The following is an 18,782-nucleotide window of genomic DNA, read 5'->3' as shown; positions in this document are numbered from 1 at the left end:
CAGAACAGCCAACCATTAATCAGATAATAGTGTCTTATTTTCTGCTGAAATTAATGAATGAGTTGTGAAAACACAATGGCGGTTCCAACATGCTTGGTGATAAGCCAATCAAACTAAGACACATTGCCTTCATTTACTAAGGGTGGTTTATTTCTATTTTATTTCATAAATTGTTATAGATAACTCAATGAGTTCACATAATATTTCGCATCCTACATTCACATGTTATGATGGTGATTTATTTTTTTAAAAAAATTGTTATCGTTAGACCAATAGTAGTCACCAAACTAGTGTTTGGCCAATGCGACTAGGAAAAAAAATGTTATAGGTGAATTCCTCCATGAACTAGGTTGAGTATGAAACTACATTGCTTTTTACGATCTCACAGGAAATATGGGAGATTTGCGGTTGCTTTGGCATGCTCCAAAAGCAACACTCCCTTTTCTCTATCTGTCATAATCTCAAACCTTTGCCCACTACTTATAACCTTTGTATCCACAACTACTCCACGTTCTCCATCTCATTTGCTTCCTCCTTTCATTTTGCTCTTATATAATTGAATTTACATGACATGACATGACACACACCTACGTTACGTAACAAACATCAATGTTACAACTGCAACCATTATTCCAATTCTACCTCCCCTTTTCTGATAGATACATATTTTCAATATTAATCACTCTGAGTCGGTCAGCCATTTTTCTGTGTCCCTTTGCATTCGTAGAACCCGGTTCTCATTTCATCTTTTGTCCTATAACTATATGTTAATATAGCCAAAGGTTGGGACATAACAATGTCATATTTCAGTTATGCTAGAAGCAGCAGTACCTTCTTTTATCTGTTTCTTGCAGTGCTTGTTGTAAAAACTGGCTTTTGCTTCTCTTCTAAGGTATAGTTTTTTTTCGAGTATCTTTGTTGTGGGTGACATGAAAGCAAATTATGGAATCTAGATTGTGTGGCACTTTCAGGTTTATGTAGTGTACATGGGAAGCAAAACTGGCCAAGACGCAGATGATTTTCTGAAGCACCATCATCAAATGCTTGCAGTTGTTCACAGTGGAAGGTCAGAACTCAGAATTAATACCAACTTTCTTTGATTTTTTTTCTTTTCTTTTTCAGTATTATTTCATCAGATATATGATTTTCCTTTTTAATTGTTGGGAATATTTTTAACAGTATTGAGCAAGCTCAAGCTTCTCATGTTTATAGCTATAGACATGGTTTCAGAGGTTTTGCAGCCAAGTTGACTGATGAACAGGCTTACCAAATTTCAAGTCAGTGAAATTTCCACCTTTTTTTTTTCCTAACGAATAAACACAATGTTCATTCACTCCTTGAACTTTTTAATATTTAGAGGCTCTTGTAAATTTTTGTTCATTTTCAAATTTGATCAGAGATGCCAGGAGTGGTATCTGTTTTTCCCAATGCTAAAAGAAAGCTTCACACCACTCATTCATGGGACTTTATGGGACTTTTGGAAAACGATTCAATGGAGTTTCAAGGGCACTCCACCAAAAACCAAGAAAATATTATCATTGGTTTCATTGACACGGGTGAGTAGTCTTTCTCTTACTGTAAGCTGAAGCCTTTACGATAACTTTTCGTAGCAAACTCTTAACCCATACGTACAACAAGCACCTTTTCTTCAAAGTTCCGTGAAAGATATTTATTAGTCGGTTCACAAGGATTTCTACACTTTATTTTATTTCTCTATACTATGTATCTTTATCCCTCTACTTTTAGGAATAGCAGCTAAAGGAAAGTATATTTTACATGACATCATTGTGGTAGTCACATTCTTGCTTATGGAAACTCCTTTAATTAAATAAACCATCTTTAAAGACTTAAAATTAAACCTCAATATGTTTTATTCACTGCATGTTTCACTTTACCAGTTTAAAAGAACTTATCTATTGTAAATAAAAAGTTTTTATTTATTTATTTATTTTATTTTTAGAGAAGCTCTTAGAGTTTCTATCCTATCCAAACTCTTAATAATAGTGCTGAAATTTTGTTAACAGTGAGAGTCATAGTTGGGTTTACTCATAATGATTAGTCACAATTCATACAGGAATTTGGCCCGAATCCCCAAGTTTTAGAGACACCGACATGCCCCCGGTGCCCCGGGGATGGAAGGGCAAATGTCAATTAGGAGAAGCATTCAATGCTTCATCATGCAACAGGTTTCTGGTTGAATCATATCCTCATCTTTTTCAAGTTTGACTTCGAGTGCAATAGCTAACAGTTGTGTTATCTTCATTGGTCAATCATTTATGGTATAGGAAAGTGATAGGAGCAAGATACTACATGAGTGGACATGAAGCAGAAGAAGGGTCAGAGAGAAAAGTCTCTTTCAGATCTGCCAGAGATAGCTCAGGTCATGGTAGCCACACAGCTTCCACAGCAGCAGGACGCTACGTGGCAAACATGAACTATAGGGGGCTAGGAGCTGGAGGAGCAAGGGGAGGTGCACCTATGGCTAGGGTTGCTGTGTACAAAGCATGTTGGGACTCTGGTTGCTATGATGTGGACTTGCTAGCTGCATTTGATGATGCCATAAGTGATGGTGTTCACATTATATCTTTGTCTCTTGGTCCTGAAGCTCCCCAAGGTGACTATTTCAGTGATGCCATGTCTGTGGGGTCATTCCATGCTTCTAGGCATGGAGTGCTGGTGGTAGCATCTGTTGGGAATGAAGGAAATCCTGGTTCAGCAACGAATGTCGCACCATGGATGATCACAGTTGGTGCTAGCTCAATGGATAGGGATTTCACCTCTGATATCACACTAGGACATGGTGTTAACATCACGGTAAAGCTTGATCACTTTGTAATGGTGTATTTTTGCGCACTTGGGGAACACCGAGTATGTTTGGATACATGTTTATAAAGGCTTTTAAAAGTTTCTTTATTAAAAAGTACTTTTTATTTATAATAGAGAAACTCTCAAAAGTCTTTCTAAAATCCAAAAAATCCAAACGGGCTTACTATTTAGTTCTCTATAATGGAAGCAGGGTGAGAGTCTTGGCCTCCTGGAAATGAATGTCTCCAGAAGATTGATTGATGCATCTGAAGCCTTTGCAGGATACTTCACTCCTTATCAATCCAGGTGAAGCACAAGGTACTTAAAAGTGAGAACAGCCTAAAACTTAAAGTGAAGGGATGGGTTTTAAGTTAAAATGTGTCCTCTTTTCTACATTTCTGCAGTTACTGTGTGGATAGTTCCCTAAATAAGACCAAGGCCAAAGGGAAGGTTCTTGTGTGTCGACATGCGGAAGATTCAACCGAGTCAAAGTTGGAAAAGAGTAAGATAGTGAAAGAGGCAGGTGCTGTTGGGATGATACTCATTGATGAGGCAAATCAAGGTATTGCTGTCCCATTTGTGATACCTTCAGCTGTTGTTGGAACGAAAACAGGAGAACGGATTCTGTCCTATATCAACGGCACACGGTTAGTTGTTTTGTATTTGATAAAATAGATATAGTTATTAAGTATTTCTGTTATTCTGCATTCTCTAACTCAGCATCATGTTATGCTGAACAGTGTGCCTATGTCAAGGATTTCCAGAGCTAAGACAGTACTAGGAGTTCAGCCTGCACCCCGTGTAGCAGCATTTTCTTCTAAAGGCCCCAATTCATTAACCCCAGAAATTTTGAAGGTGAAAATGACTAGATTAAATAAATTTGTCCTCCGGAACATATAGAAAAAGAAATAAGAAGATATAATAAAACTTCTTTTAAGTTAAATCAAGTTATGTAATATAACTTTTGTAAAAATTAGAGAGCTTTTAGCAAAGGTGCGTTGATTAATAATTAATTAACTTATGAAAGAATTTTGATTCATTTTACCTCTTTTTATTCTTCTCCGTGAGTATTTGTTGAAAAGTTTATCCAAGCTAGACTATTGTCATGTATTTGCCACTGTTTTCATTTAACTTAATCCTGAAAGATTTATGGCCGTACTGCTATGTAGCCTGATATTACAGCTCCGGGATTAAACATCCTTGCAGCATGGTCTCCAGCTGCAGCTGGAATGAAGTTCAATATTGTATCAGGAACTTCTATGGCTTGTCCTCATGTTACTGGAATTGCAACCTTGGTCAAAGCTGTGCATCCTTCATGGTCTCCTTCTGCTATCAAATCCGCTATCATGACAACTGGTATTACATATATGTAGAGGCATAGATTACCCAATGCAGTTTGTTTGCAATTCTTCGTAACAAACTATATAGTAAATTTTATCTGTCACTATTTCTACTCGAGAAACTAATCACAAGTTCAATATGCAGCAACAATTCTGGACAAGCACCACCAACCCATTAGAGCAGATCCTCATAGAAGAAAGGCTAATGCATTTGATTATGGATCAGGGTTTGCGAACCCTGCAAGAGTTCTAGATCCTGGTCTTGTCTATGATTCACATCCACAAGATTTTGTAGCGTTCCTCTGTTCACTTGGTTATGATGAGAGGTCACTCCATCTTGTCACAAGAGACAACAGCACCTGTGATAGGGCATTCAAAACACCATCTGACCTCAATTATCCATCTATTTCAGTGCCGAATCTTGAAGACAACTTTACAGTAACTCGAGTTGTGACCAATGTAGGAGAAGCAAGAAGTATATATAAAGCAACAGTGTTGTCTCCGGCTGGAATTAATGTTACTGTTGTGCCAAATCGGTTAGTCTTCACAAGAGTAGGACAGAAGATCAAGTTCACTGTGAATTTCAAAGTGGCCACTCCCTCAAAGGAATATGCATTTGGGTTCTTGTCTTGGAAAAACAGAAAATCACAGGTCACCAGTCCTATAGTTGTCAGGGTTGCACCAGCAAGTCGTGTGTTGGTCAGATAACAATGCTTGCAAATTTGTTTATAAATTTAGGACCTGTGAGATCCCTATATCACAAGTCTAGAACAATCAGTCATGATCAAAGCTTGATGCAATCCATTATATACTTGAAGCAAGCAGTGATACCAAACACATGATGAAAAGTGGTAAAGGTTTTCCCACCGAAATAGGATAAGATAGTGTGGTAATCATTTGAATATTTTTATCTCTAAATAATTATATAATTATTTACTTGTTTAAAATGAAAATTTTATTTAAAAATAAAAGGCAAGTTATCACGTATTTTGCTCAATGAACCGTAAGTTTATTTAATATTTATAGAATTATAAAGCTAATTAAAAAGAATTCCACATTCCCTGTATAATTGCCGCGTGCTATTTTTAAGGAAAATTTCAAATTGTTTTATATAACTAAATATTTTACTGACGCCAACATTGCGGAAATTTAAAAATGTTAACGTTTTCTCTTATACATTATTGGTTGCATAAACCACCAATGTCACAAGTGTCAGAAGCGAAATGTCACAATTCATTAGCTGCAAGATGTTCAAATAGTAAAACTATATACATATCAGAAGCGAAAATATACCACAACTTTCATGAGTGATATTGCATCACCCTTACATTTGACAATTGACAGTAAACTTGGATGCCTAGTTGAGCCCCAAGTTTATTGGCCAATGACAGAATCTAGCAGCCTTTTAAAACAGTATACCATAATGCATAGAACTTATAGGATTCCAGACGAAAAACAACAACAATAAGCAAAAATATGAACAATTTACTATAACTAAAGACATAACTATCAAAGTACTGCTGCATCCTAGACAATAGTGAACAAGAATTTTCACACATAAACTCTCTACAGATGATTTTTATCCATCCAATTTCTAGATCTAGACAAAAGGAGCCAACAGTAACTTCTATTTTAGGCATCCCATGACCACATGAAATGACATGCAAAGTGTTAACATAAATGCAAACACTATGAGTGCATCTCCGATGGATCAACAAGGCCTTCCATTACAACAAGCTGATCCAGCAGTGCAATCTTTTCATCTTCAAGGGTTTTCACCTCACCTTCAACCTCTCTTAGCTCTTCCCCTAATGCAAAGCTCTCATCCTCCAGCAGCAAATACTTCCGCCTCAAGGCACGGTACTCATTTCCAGCTGCAGAGGAATCAGGCAATGAATCTGAATTGGAGCCTTCTTGTTTTTGAAAAGGTGGCGAGACTTCAGTCATCAAGTGTCTCTTGGAACCCTTCTGTCCTGATTTCAAAGACACGGATGCATGTCCATCTTCCTTGACACCATTCCCTTGCAACTGATATAAAGATGCCTTTTGAGTTGAGTTTTTCTTCTTCCTCGGTTTATTATTCAGGATCTCCTCTGACAAAGGAATCCTTGGATCTTGCATTTCTCACCAATTATCACTGCAGAATAAGAAAAAATAACACGATAACAACACATACATCTTAAGCTAGTTGATGTAAACAACTATATTAAACTAGTGAAAGTTAAAACTAGGTTATTAACGCAAAAACCATTTATAATATCATTGCATGGCACGTATGAACACAGAAAAATTTAAAGTAAATTTGATCCACGGTGAATGTAAAAAACTAAAAACAAAAAAACCAATTCCGTATCAATGCAAAAACTCCTGATTGGCCTTTTAAAACAGGCAGGAACAAACGATTGATAAATGGCCACCTCAATTAAACTTCGATCTTGATTATAATAAATAAAAAAAACAACAACAACAATTCATGCATTAGCACAAGAATGTTAAAATAGTTAGAATTTTGGAATGAAAAAAACAACAGGCACACGTCAATCACTTTTTTCTCCATGACCTAGTTTTTCTAATGCAACTCATATAATACATAAAAACATATTGAGATCACCTCGCCCCTCTCCAATCTCATGGGTTTACACGATCTTCTGAAAGCTACAAATACTCAATTCGAGGAAACAACAAACAATTCGATCAAGACAAATAAAAATCCCTTCCTCTCGGAACGGGAATTTGAAGTCCAATAGAGAATAGAAGAACGAAACAAAACAAAAATTGGGGTGCAATTCAGAGGAAGCACGGTTGAATATGCAGGAGAAAGGGAACAAAAGAGCGAACCTTGAGAGGCTAATTGAGCAAGGTGTCCTCTTCTATCTTCAATTTGGGAACGCGGAGATAATAAAAACGATACCTTCAAAGTTCAAAGACAGAGCAATTAGGGTTCATCAGCAGAGAAAACAAACCTTGTTTCTTTATGTTCGGAGACCGGTAATCGTTGACATGTCATATTTTAAGATCAATCCCTTCTTATTTTGTTTTTTTTTTTTCCAGAATTTTAGAATTTTTTTTTAATGAAATTAAGCAAATAAAATGATTACTAAATTATATATCCCCATAATACAAGTCAAACACTCTGTGTTAAACCTTGTTGTTTTACAATTATTTCTTGTTATAATAATAAGATAATTACTAATCTAACTTTTAGTGAAGAACAAATTGCATTTGCATTAATCTACTAAAAAAGGATTACACCATTGTATATAGAGAAATTTTCATGCAAGATAATGACTGTGCATAAATGATCATAATAAACAAATATTTCACATTTCAGAAAATGCTAACTAACTAGATAGTATGTAAATTTATCTAAAAATATTTTTACACTTTTTTCAAAAAATAAAATTAACTTATATATAAATTAATTTATATAAATATTTAATACAGTAAAGGTCCTTTAATTTTTTTTATTTTTAACTAAGTTCTTAAATTAAGAAATTATAATAATCCTTCAATTTCTATAATTTTATAATTAGGTCTTTCTTTTATAATCTTAAAATACTTATCAATCTTATTAATAATTAATTTTTATCGAAAATCTGTGCGATCAACTTTTTTGGTGAGATTTCTCTTATCAACTACAATTTTTGTAGTTCACAAAATTCGGATACAAAATCTTATTTAAAACAACTAAATGCACCGCATCTTTGAAAGTATTTCATGACGGATTGAAATTATCGGAAAAAAAAGAAAAACCGCTAATGTACTACCTCCCAACTATAACATTATTGAGAAAGAAAAAAAAAACTCAATTATAAAAATAGTTGAAATTCAATAACTCAATTACAAACTTACTTAAAAATTTTCAAAAATCAAATAACCAACTAATGTACTAACTTAAAATCAATTTAATTAAAAAAACACAATTTATAATCGTTCACCTACATCGTAAATAAACGCTCACTCAAATATACTAAAGAAATATATTAAATTATATTTTAATTTTTTATCTCATTTTTTAATTTTATTTTGACTCTATATCTATTAAAATATTCATTTTGACATTTATCTTTTATATTTAAATTAATTTATTCTCTTATTATAAAAATATTTTTAATTTTGTGACACAATTTTTGAATCAAAATTTGATTAATTTAATATTTCGAAATTTATAGCATTAAATTTATTTATATGAAAACTATTAAATGTAATTGATATTTAAATTAAAAAAAAAACTATAACACATAGTATAAATGGTGTGAAAAATATATCTTGTGAATAGTTAGAAAATAATATGAAATTATATTTTTAAAATTTTTTATTTTTACTATGTTTATAACATATTTAATTTAAATTTTAATTGCATTTAATAATTTTTATACAAGTGAATCTTACTAGATAAATTTCAAGTTTTGAATTAATTTAAAAAAGATTGAAAAGAACTAAACTAACATAAACTTAAAAGATAAAGAATTAAAATGAATTTAAGATAAATAATAAAAATATAATTTAGTAAAAAAAATAATCGAATAAGAAATCTAACAAGGATTGAAAACAACTTATTTTTATTTTTTACATAAAGATCATAAACAATTTTTTCTTTATATTAAAATTGAAAATAATTACTAGTTTACTATCTCTTTTCTTATATATAAGATTCAATTACTTAATTGATGATAATAAATTTATCTTATTTTATATATTATTTCTTTCTAAAAATATCATTGTACTACTTCTCTTTCTTAATTAATATTCATGTATATTTTAATCAATTAGATTACATATTCTATATTATTTATCTCTCACAAGTCATAATTAATACTCATTTTTCTCCTAACAAGTTAGAGTACATGTTTTTTAAAAAGCTTACAATTATTGCATGTTACCAAATTAAGAGAATATACTTTAACTAACAGTATTTTAGTTTAAAAATAATTAATATATAAAATACCATGAATCAAATTTTATATAAAAAAAATAAATAATTATTTTGAGTTAAATCTTATAAATAAAATAGAAGTAATATTATTTAATAAATAAATTGTTTCGTAAAAACAATATAACAAATGAGTAAAAGGAAAAAAAATCTTGTGCTTGATTGGTAATCCACAACATTTCCCAATCACCATAAATGGTACTCCACATCACATTAAAAAAAATACTTAAATTATATTTTCTCTATATTTTATATTATACCTATTTTTCTCCTAACAAGTTAAAGTATTTGTTCTTTGAAAAGTTTACAATTATTACATGTTACTAAATTAAGAGTATTTTAATTTAAAAATAATTAATATATAAAATAATATAAATCAATTTTTATATAAATAAATAGATAATTATTCTAAGCTAAGCCTTATAAATAAAAATAAAAATAATATTATTTAATAAATAAATTATTTCATAAAAACAATATAACAAATGAGTAAAAAGCAATTTTTTTTTTCTTGTACTCAATTGGTAATCCATAACATTCTCCAATTGCCATTTACGTATCATATTAAAAAAAATTAGAAGATTAAATTAAATTATATAAAAATAGTGAGATTAAATTAAATTTTAAATATAAAATAAAGAGGGAAAAATATAATTTAAGTATTTTATATATTTAAGACATTAATTATTTTATCAAATTTTACTAATTTTATAATATTCTTCTCAAAATATGTTCTTTTTAATGTATGACTTTTTAATTGAATTGTTTATTATTTTATTTATAAAAAAAAGTAATTTTAAAAAGAATATTATAAAATTAGTAAAATTTAATATATAATTAATGTCTTAAATATATAAAATAATTTTTTTATAATAGAGAATAAATAAAAAAAATATGATGTTTTTAATAAAAAAAACTTCAAATTTTAGTTTAAAATATTTAAAAATAGAGATGAAATGAAAGTTCTTTTTGCCCCTCTCTAATTGATAGGAAGAAAAAAGATTTTTGTTCATCAAACTTAGTTGTATAAAAGTAGAAAAAGATACGAAGAATCTTAAATAAGTGGGGTCCGTCAACAGTTATGATTATTTCTTTCAATAATTATCCAACTATATAAAGAAAAAAGCGACAGAATTTATGAAATGATTTTCCATCTCCGCGTCGCGTAAAGAATCTGGTATTAGCGAGATGCCAAGATTGAACACCTCGTGTGAACAAGAATTATAACCACGATTACATCGAGATTAGTACAAACATTTCCAAATTTTATAATTATTGTTTTTTCTTTTAAAAAATTGTTTCTATGAAAGAAATAAGTCACTGCTATTAATTAGTACACGAATAAGACATAATACTTTATTTTATTTTTTAAAAAATATAAACACAAAATAAAAATAACTATAACATGCAAGATAGACATGGGATTAGTGGGCAAAAGAGAAGTAAATTGGGGAGAGTTATTTGCTCAAACTTGGATGGATTCATCTCGCATGTAGTCATGTAGTCATGTTATGCCAAAAAAAAAATATTTATATAAATTAGTTTATCAAATGACATGTTTAAAGCTAACAATTAAATTTAATAAAATAAAATGTTGAATCCTTTTTATAAGCGAGTAATATAGATGAAAAATATTGTCATTTTTACTAATCAATTTCAAGGTCACAAAGAAATTTGATTCATAAATAAGATTGTAAATATTATCATGCCAAACTTTCTTAAGCTCATAAAAGATATTTAACAACTTTGCTTTGAGATTGATAGAGACCTCACAACAGTCCAAAAAACCTGAAACACATCGGTCATTATAGTTACAAATTATACCTCCAATTTTAGCACCTCACGAGTTACCTAGTAAGCTACCCTTGGTGTTCAATTTGACAACTGAAAAAATTGGTAATTTTTATTTTACTATTATAACTTTCCTTATCTTCAAGGTTTTGTAAAGAGAGTTACTAATATTCACCAAGAGAATTCGACTTTGATTGATGTCTTCCACATGTCCTAGTTGATATCTTCAAAGATGGTTATGTTCCTTGCTTTCCATATTATCTAACATGTATTTGCAAACATTTTAATTGTTTCACGGTGGAAATTATAAAGAGTCACTCATGCAAGTCCATATTATAGAAGTTATTATTTTGATCTAACTTTAAATGTTGCTAAATTTGTCATGTATAACTACAATTTCTAAGCACCTGTTAAAGACTCTTGTCCATTGTTGTACCCGTTGTAAGAAAAATCTATATACAGATGCCTAAAGACTCTAAAAATGTTAACGGGTAAGTTTGCTCCGTTCAAAGTCTTCATTTCCCAACCTTTTATTTGGAATTTATTCCATCAAGGATGTAATTGAAGTTATTTTTTACCTTCTTTAAGTGAATTGAAAATCCAAGATACTTTTCAATATTACGAGTGTGTTAAAAGAGAGAAATAGTAACAAATTTACTAACTTTGACACGAGGAATATTTTCTCGAAGTGATAAATTTAGATTTGAAAGTATTTGCCTTGACACGTGAAATTACAAAAAAAATAAAAAATAAAAAATTCAACACTCCTTTCATTAACTTTACTTTGAAGGTTTTTGCTTCAACAAATATTAAACAATCATTTACAAAAATAAATAAGAAAGAACACTTGTAGCAAGAACCAAATTTGTTCTTAACCTTTTATTGAATAAGGATAAGACATTTTTTTTCCATATATATAAAACAAACATAATAATTTTGTTGAACTAATTTTATTTTGGCTAATAATAATTAAGAAACTTGAAATTTTCCTCTAATAATTTTAAGTAACTTTAGTTTATTTCCAATTATACTTTGATGTAACATTTCCATTTTTATGTATTAAAAACAATTATATTCTTTAAGCGTATTGTTTATGATTATTCAGTGTTGTTTTGCTATTGCATATTTAAATAACTATATTAAGATTATTAAGTCTTAATGTAATAATTATTCATCCAATATAACTAATTATCAATTAATAAAATAAATAAATTTTAAAATCATATTTTGCTATAGCTAAAATCAAAATCTATTATAAACTAATTTTATATAGAAATAATGTTTAATTAAATAAAACATAAAACACAATAATTATTATTTATCTGATGACAATCAAATTTATATGTTTTATAAATTTAATTAAATACGAGTAATAACATCAAAATTCGTTTATTAAAGCCATCCAAATATTATTTACGGGTCATTTTATTTTACTGTTCTACAAAAATCTTATTATGAGTTTTAGTGTTACAGTGAGTTTAGAAAAGTAGACGTGAAACAATAGAATGAAAATATAATAAACGTGTTGCAGTGTAGTGTCTATGGACCCATAAAATATTAAACCAAGACCAAGTTGCGTCAAAAGAAAATGAAATGAATTCTAAAACTTATCACGAATCGTGAACAACTGTATTTGGCCATATGCTCAAAGTTAAAAGACCACATGCAAATACAATAATACATCAACGTTGCCACACTCAAAAAAGAAAATAAACACACACACGCTGCGCATTAGAATTCAGCTTCAAATTCAAGTCACGATTGTCATAAATAAATCGGACAAAATAAATACCTTACACATGAAGGGGTGTTACTTAACATATATTGTCTTACACATTTTTTTTAAATATAATTTTTGTATTTGTGAATTTTATTATTTTATAGTTTTTAATAAATTTAATATGTGTGTATTAAGAGAAGTGTCGAAATTATACAGTAAAAGGTTGATTATGAATTTTATAATCCTTTTGCGTAGAAAAACAAGACGAAGTTGAAGATGGAAAGTTGGTAGAAAACAAAGCCAGTACAGAACAGAAGCCACTATTCAAATCTAAACAACACAGTTGTTGTTTAGATAATTACTAACAACACCACCCCATTTTCCTCGACCCTATCAACATGTTTCCCCGCCAATGCAGCAACGACCACCGCCTGCGAGCTTGCTCCGCCGCCATCGCCGCCGTCGCCACCATCCTCCTCCTATTGCCGGCGTCAACTTCCCAAGCTCAGATTTTGAAAACGGAGAGCCACATGTTCGGCCCCTTCTACGACAACCAGTCCTACTCCAACACCTTCTCGCTCCTCTCCAGCGCCGCCGTCCACCTCGGCGCCATCCAAGTCACCCCCGACAGCGCCGGCGACGTGGTCCTCACCAACCGCTCCGGCAGAGTCCTCTTCAAGAACCCCTTCACTCTCTGGAACGACCGCGCCACCCAGCTCGTCTCCTTCAACACCTCCTTCCTCGTGAACGTGTACCGCCCCAAGAACAACGACACTCCCGGCGAGGGCATCGCGTTCCTCATCGCGCCGTCGCTCTTCTCCGCCCCGCTCAACAGCCACGGCCAGTTCCTCGGCCTCACCAACGCCTCCACCGACGGCAACGCCACCAACCAAATCCTCGCCGTCGAACTCGACACCGTCAAGCAGGAGTTCGACCCCGACGACAACCATATCGGTCTCGACGTTAACGGCGTGAGGTCCAACGTCGCCGTCCCCCTCACCCCCTTGGGCTTCCAGATCGCGCCCAATGGCACGCGCTTCCACGTCGTCTGGGTCCAATACGACGGCCGCCGGAAACAAATCCACGTGTACATCGCGGAGCAGAGTGACAAAGACGCGCCTATCGTGGCGAAACCGGCTCAGCCGGTCTTGAATTCGAGTCTCGATCTAACGCAAGTGCTGAACCGGGTTTCTTACTTTGGGTTCTCCGCTTCGACCGGTGAGAACGTTGAGTTGAACTGCGTGCTGAGGTGGAACATTTCGATTGAGGTTTTTCCAGACAAGGGTGGGATTGGAAATGCGCTGAAGATTGGGTTGGGTGTGGGGATTCCTACTCTGGTTCTTATTGTTGCGTGTTTTGTTGGCTGGGTTTTGTGGCTGCGAAGGAAGAATAAGGAAAGTGAGAGTAACATTTTGGGGACTCTCAAGACTTTACCTGGAACTCCCAGAGAGTTCAGGTTTCAGGAACTGAAGAAAGCCACTAATAATTTCGACGACAAGCTCAAGCTTGGACAGGGTGGATACGGTGTCGTTTATCGTGGCACTCTTCCCAAGGAGAAGTTGGAAGTCGCGGTTAAGATGTTCTCCAGAGATAAGATGAAAAGTGCTGATGATTTCTTGGCGGAACTCACCATTATCAATCGCCTCCGTCACAAGAACCTTGTTCGCTTACTAGGTCAGTTAATTTAATTTAATATCTCATTAATTAATGCTAACAATGGTTTTGTTTAGGTTCGATTTAGTTATTGGGATTTAGGAATTAGGATCTAGATCCAACAGTAGTTCTGTCCAGATCATCATCATCATCATCCTAAAGGAATATTTGAAACCAAATCTGTTGCGGCTACTTTAGTTAGGAGCAATTATTGCTTAATTCTGTCGGACACGTACTATTCGCTGACCACCTATGGTAACACCTGTGCTAATGAATTGACGAGGTTGTTCTATCCTTCTGCTTAGTATTGTACATGATTGCACGAAGAATACAAAGTACCGTATATGGTTCTGTATTTGGTCATGCTTTTTTGTTTCGAAAGTGACCTTCTTCTGTTCCTTGTCAATATTAACTGCTACGATAGATTAGCTTTCTGTCTTTTGGTCCCATGAAAAGATCCATGATTGATTTCATAGAGGCTTCCTTCGCTCCACCTAAAAGTGGTAACATACTTTTTTTTTTTTTTTTTTTTTTTGTATAATATCAAATTCCAACATAACCTTGTTGCCCGGTCAACTGAAATTTACTATGTTCGACCTAGTTGAGGTCCAAGTCACAAAAATAATTAACCATGCATCCGGCCGGCCCAAGTCTTTTTATAGTAAGATAAAGCCACAAGTTAATAGTGCTTATTACATGTCATACAGACACAGGGACACGAGAGTTGACATGGTGCCCTTAGGATCAATTGTTGTCGGTATTAAAATAATACTTCATTATAAATTAATTTTTAGTTGTTAATTTTAGAATATTATCTAAACCATGTAGACAAAAAAATGTCACAAAAAAATTTATTAGGGTCCATGTAGTTCTTTAGGATGATTGGTCTCTATGTGCAAAAATTTATTCAACTAATCCCTATGCATGTAAATGTTACTAGTTTAGTTCTTATTGTCATGTGTTGACCTTTAAGCCCTTTACATTTTTTTTAATTTGGTCTCTATAAGTTTATACATATAGTGCATTCTTAATTTAGTTCACATATGTGTAGTATATTATTATTTTAGTTCTTATGTATAGAGATTAAACTAAAAATGTTTTACGTACGTTTATAGAAACTAAAACCAGTAGACCGAATGAATAAGATTTTGTGTAGAACTAAATTGAGAATCCACGAGTCATGACTAAATTAATAATATGTTTAACCTAATTTATCCATTGTTCAATTTTAAGCATCGTACTGTGATAAAAAACAAAAAATGCAGGATGGTGTCACAAAAACGGGGTGTTGCTCTTAGTGTACGATTACATGCCAAATGGAAGCTTAGACAACCACATATTCTGCGAGGAAGGGAGCAGCAGCAGCAGCAGCACGCCACTAAGTTGGCATCTAAGGTACAAGATCATAACAGGTGTGGCTTCAGCATTGAACTACCTCCACAACGAGTACGATCAGAAAGTGGTCCACAGAGACCTGAAAGCCAGCAACATCATGCTGGACTCAGACTTCAATGCTCGTTTGGGCGACTTCGGCTTGGCTCGAGCACTGGAGAATGACAAAACATCGTACGCAGAGTTAGAAGGAGTGCATGGCACAATGGGGTACATTGCACCCGAGTGCTTCCACACGGGCAGAGCCACACGTGAGTCAGATGTTTACGGGTTCGGAGCAGTGCTCCTTGAGGTGGTGTGTGGTCAAAGACCATGGACAAAGAACGAGGGCTATGAGTGCTTGGTGGATTGGGTGTGGCACCTGCATCGCGAGCAAAGGATACTGGATGCAGTGGATCCCAGACTTGGGAATGAGTGTGTGGTGGAAGAGGCAGAGAGGGTTCTGAAACTAGGACTAGCATGCTCTCACCCTGTTGCGAGTGAGAGGCCTAAGATGCAAAGCATTGTTCAGATACTATCTGGGTCAGTGCATGTGCCTCATGTGCCACCTTTCAAGCCAGCGTTCGTGTGGCCAGCGGTGGATCTTTCAAGCCTTGCAAGTGACCTTACGGCTTCCACTACAACTACTGAGTACACTCCCATGAACAGTAACACACATTCTATACGTGTTGAATTCTCTGATACCAGTTCTCCCGTCTCAACTAAACACACCATGCATTAATTATTCCCTACTCCTGTCTCTATGTTGCTCACACCTAGCTCACCCATTCCACGTCGTTCAATTATGAAGATAATTTCTTCCAACTTCATTTAATGTATCAGGTATAGATATTCCCTTCTACTTTATTTTTTCTTCCTCTAATTTTTATTGGAAAGGAATGAAATCGGGGTGCATCTTTGTAAATTTTGATTTAACAAGATATTTTTTGTAATTGTTTTAGCATTCTTATGGGTTTTGTTAAATCATGTTTTTGTTTCTCTAAAATATTTCGGATTTGTATCAGCTTCCATTAATTTTCTTTTGTGCTTATGGGATTCTTAAAAATCAGAGATCGTATTCAAAAGTTTCTGATATTTAGAGAGATCAGAAAGTAAATATTAATCAACACTTGTCAGACAACAATAATTAGAACAGCAATAACAATATAGTTTTATCTCAAATTGCCTGATGATGTTTTGTGGCTTACTTATGTTGATATGGCTTCTAGAGTAACTACTAATGGTAGAAGATGGAAATAATATATATAAAATTTATACTTTCTAAAGTGTTTATGTTAATAATTCAACTAATTTATTTGAGTTAAGTTAATACGTCCTTAATTTATATCGACCTTTATAAAATAAAGACAAGTTTTATAAGCCAGTTCGTATAAGACAAGTTTTTTTGTTTTCGGTGAAAAAATTATAATAAAGCATCAAGATTAAACATATGATCTTTTACTTTTTCAAATATAGGCTAAACTCAAACCTTACAAAATTTGACATTACTCCACTCAGCTTCATCTCTAATGATCATAAATAGAGTTGACAAAAGATTATACAAAAATGAAACAATTTTATAATGGATAAATTTAATCTTATAAAAATAGTGAAATCAGACATAATTGTGATATTTTAAAGAAAGAAAACATAATTTAATCAAATTTAATTTTTCTTTTAAATTTTAATGACAAGAAAGTTGCACAAATTGCTGGAGTACACGCCCCAATTGGCATACATTCAGTGAGGTCGACCATACTTGAAATTGACAAGAATTAAGCCAACATTTAAATACTCATTAAAACTTTTTGTCCGCTGGCTTGGCTTTAGTATTTTAAAAAATTCACTAAAACATATTAAAATCTTTAATATTGCACAACGTCCAGTACGTACTTACGTAGTTGAGAATATGAAGATCCGATCCATTGCAACTTGGCCTATTTGCAATCACTAGTCATTACTCAGCGTAACAGCTGCAGGGCTTCACTATAATCTTTAAAAATAAAAGTCCACCAATTCCGCTGGGGCCTCAACATTCCTATTCCTTAGTGACATCATAAATGCAGCAATTGAAAAACCTTCCATTTGCTCCACATCTGCATACATTAATTTATTATATGTTCCAATATAGCACGTTCACATTTACAAATTAATGCCTAGTACATATCCATGTTTATTATTATATGATTTTATCTAAATTTAAGGCTCAGTGTTTTACTGGTTATTGATATACTAAGACGAGCAACGTCTGCAAGATCGACATGGAGGGATTGGCACAAACGAGCCAGAAGTGTTGATCACTTGAAAACCAACCACCAACATTTTCATCTCTTGAACAAACCCTGAATCTGGGTCTATTTCAACTCCAGTGGACCTTACCCTATGGCTTCTGGGGTCAAGTTATATTGGTTTGTTAAATTTAAACTCCTCCAAATCAGCATCTTCTATATATATGTCCTATGCCAAGAAATTCAGCCATGTTTTGTCCTATGATTAATACTGCCAAACCGTGAATTGCTTGGCCATATGACTCCATTATTTGCCTAGTAGGCTAGTACTATTCCAAATCAACCGTTGGCGTTCACAGAAAAGACAATAATACAAGTTGTATACGTATCATAATAAGGATCTCATTAAAAAGAAAAATTAAGTTTTAAAATATTTCAATTATGAATATAAATAAAAAGACCTCATATTTTTTTAATCTTAAATTAAGTAAAATTCAACTAATTTCACTCATTTTAATGTGGTTATCTTTAACATATATTTTCATTTAATTGAGATTGTATTTTTAATGTCTCTTTTTATTTTTAATATTAAGTTTCAAGATAGTTTAGGAAAATAAGTTATTTTTTTTATATGAGATTAACAAAATTAAATGATGTCAACAATCTTTATTAACTAGCATAAATGATTTTTTTTATGCTTATGTTCAGAACCGACGGAAATAAATTTCAGGTTATCTTTTCAATGTAGTATTAATTATTTCTTTTTCATTTATATCCCTAATAGTATTATGTAGAAAGTAATTCTTGTGTTGTATTATTTCTAACAAAGAAATTAATCATGAGATTAATTTTATAAAATTATTGTTTCCTTTTAACTATTTACTCACTATGTTCTTTATTGTAAGCCAAGAAATTTGATTTTAAGCTTATTAAAAATTGTT

The 18,782-nt window shown here is 32.7% G+C and overlaps 3 protein-coding genes across 3 annotated transcripts; 2 read left to right on the top strand and 1 right to left on the bottom strand.

Moving 5' to 3' along the window:
- Positions 1-498: 498 nt before the first annotated feature.
- Positions 499-5,142, top strand: LOC109809770 (subtilisin-like serine-protease S). The gene is made up of 11 exons (XM_020373167.3): positions 499-892; positions 972-1,066; positions 1,180-1,277; positions 1,398-1,556; positions 2,075-2,186; positions 2,286-2,814; positions 3,017-3,111; positions 3,210-3,452; positions 3,546-3,660; positions 3,975-4,161; positions 4,291-5,142. The coding sequence occupies exons 1-11, from the start codon at positions 797-799 to the stop codon at positions 4,851-4,853; spliced, it is 2,292 nt and encodes a 763-aa protein (XP_020228756.1). The 5' UTR covers positions 499-796; the 3' UTR covers positions 4,854-5,142.
- A 218-nt stretch (positions 5,143-5,360) lies between these two features.
- Positions 5,361-7,151, bottom strand: LOC109808589 (uncharacterized). Its single transcript, XM_020371641.3, has 2 exons — positions 6,984-7,151; positions 5,361-6,282 (listed from the first exon to the last, which is right to left on the bottom strand). The coding sequence occupies exon 2, from the start codon at positions 6,264-6,266 to the stop codon at positions 5,835-5,837; it is 432 nt and encodes a 143-aa protein (XP_020227230.1). The 5' UTR covers positions 6,267-6,282; positions 6,984-7,151; the 3' UTR covers positions 5,361-5,834.
- A 5,553-nt stretch (positions 7,152-12,704) lies between these two features.
- On the top strand, positions 12,705-16,619 carry LOC109808759 (putative L-type lectin-domain containing receptor kinase S.5). The gene is made up of 2 exons (XM_020371886.3): positions 12,705-14,263; positions 15,508-16,619. Exons 1-2 carry the CDS (start codon positions 12,988-12,990, stop codon positions 16,353-16,355), a joined length of 2,124 nt encoding a protein of 707 aa, XP_020227475.1. The 5' UTR covers positions 12,705-12,987; the 3' UTR covers positions 16,356-16,619.
- Positions 16,620-18,782: the final 2,163 nt, after the last annotated feature.

This window comes from Cajanus cajan, chromosome 11, assembly GCF_000230855.2.
Source record: "Cajanus cajan strain Asha chromosome 11, NIPB_CcT2T_4, whole genome shotgun sequence".
NCBI lineage: Eukaryota > Viridiplantae > Streptophyta > Magnoliopsida > Fabales > Fabaceae > Cajanus > Cajanus cajan.
The sequence above is the reverse complement of the archived record's forward strand: the minus strand, read 5'-3'. Positions and strand labels throughout refer to the sequence as shown.

What these genes read in the sequence shown, in the direction of transcription:
- LOC109808589 (XM_020371641.3), bottom strand. Translation starts at nt 6,266, where the DNA reads ATGCAAGATCCAAGGATTCCTTTGTCAGAGGAGATCCTGAATAATAAA.
- LOC109809770 (XM_020373167.3), top strand. Translation starts at nt 797, where the DNA reads ATGTCATATTTCAGTTATGCTAGAAGCAGCAGTACCTTCTTTTATCTG. An exon ending in AATGCTTCATCATGCAACAG is followed by an intron (nt 2,187 to 2,285) that starts GTTTCTGGTTGA and finishes TTTATGGTATAG; the next exon opens with GAAAGTGATAGGAGCAAGAT. An exon ending in ATCCGCTATCATGACAACTG is followed by an intron (nt 4,162 to 4,290) that starts GTATTACATATA and finishes TTCAATATGCAG; the next exon opens with CAACAATTCTGGACAAGCAC.
- LOC109808759 (XM_020371886.3), top strand. Translation starts at nt 12,988, where the DNA reads ATGTTTCCCCGCCAATGCAGCAACGACCACCGCCTGCGAGCTTGCTCC. An exon ending in GAACCTTGTTCGCTTACTAG is followed by an intron (nt 14,264 to 15,507) that starts GTCAGTTAATTT and finishes CAAAAAATGCAG; the next exon opens with GATGGTGTCACAAAAACGGG.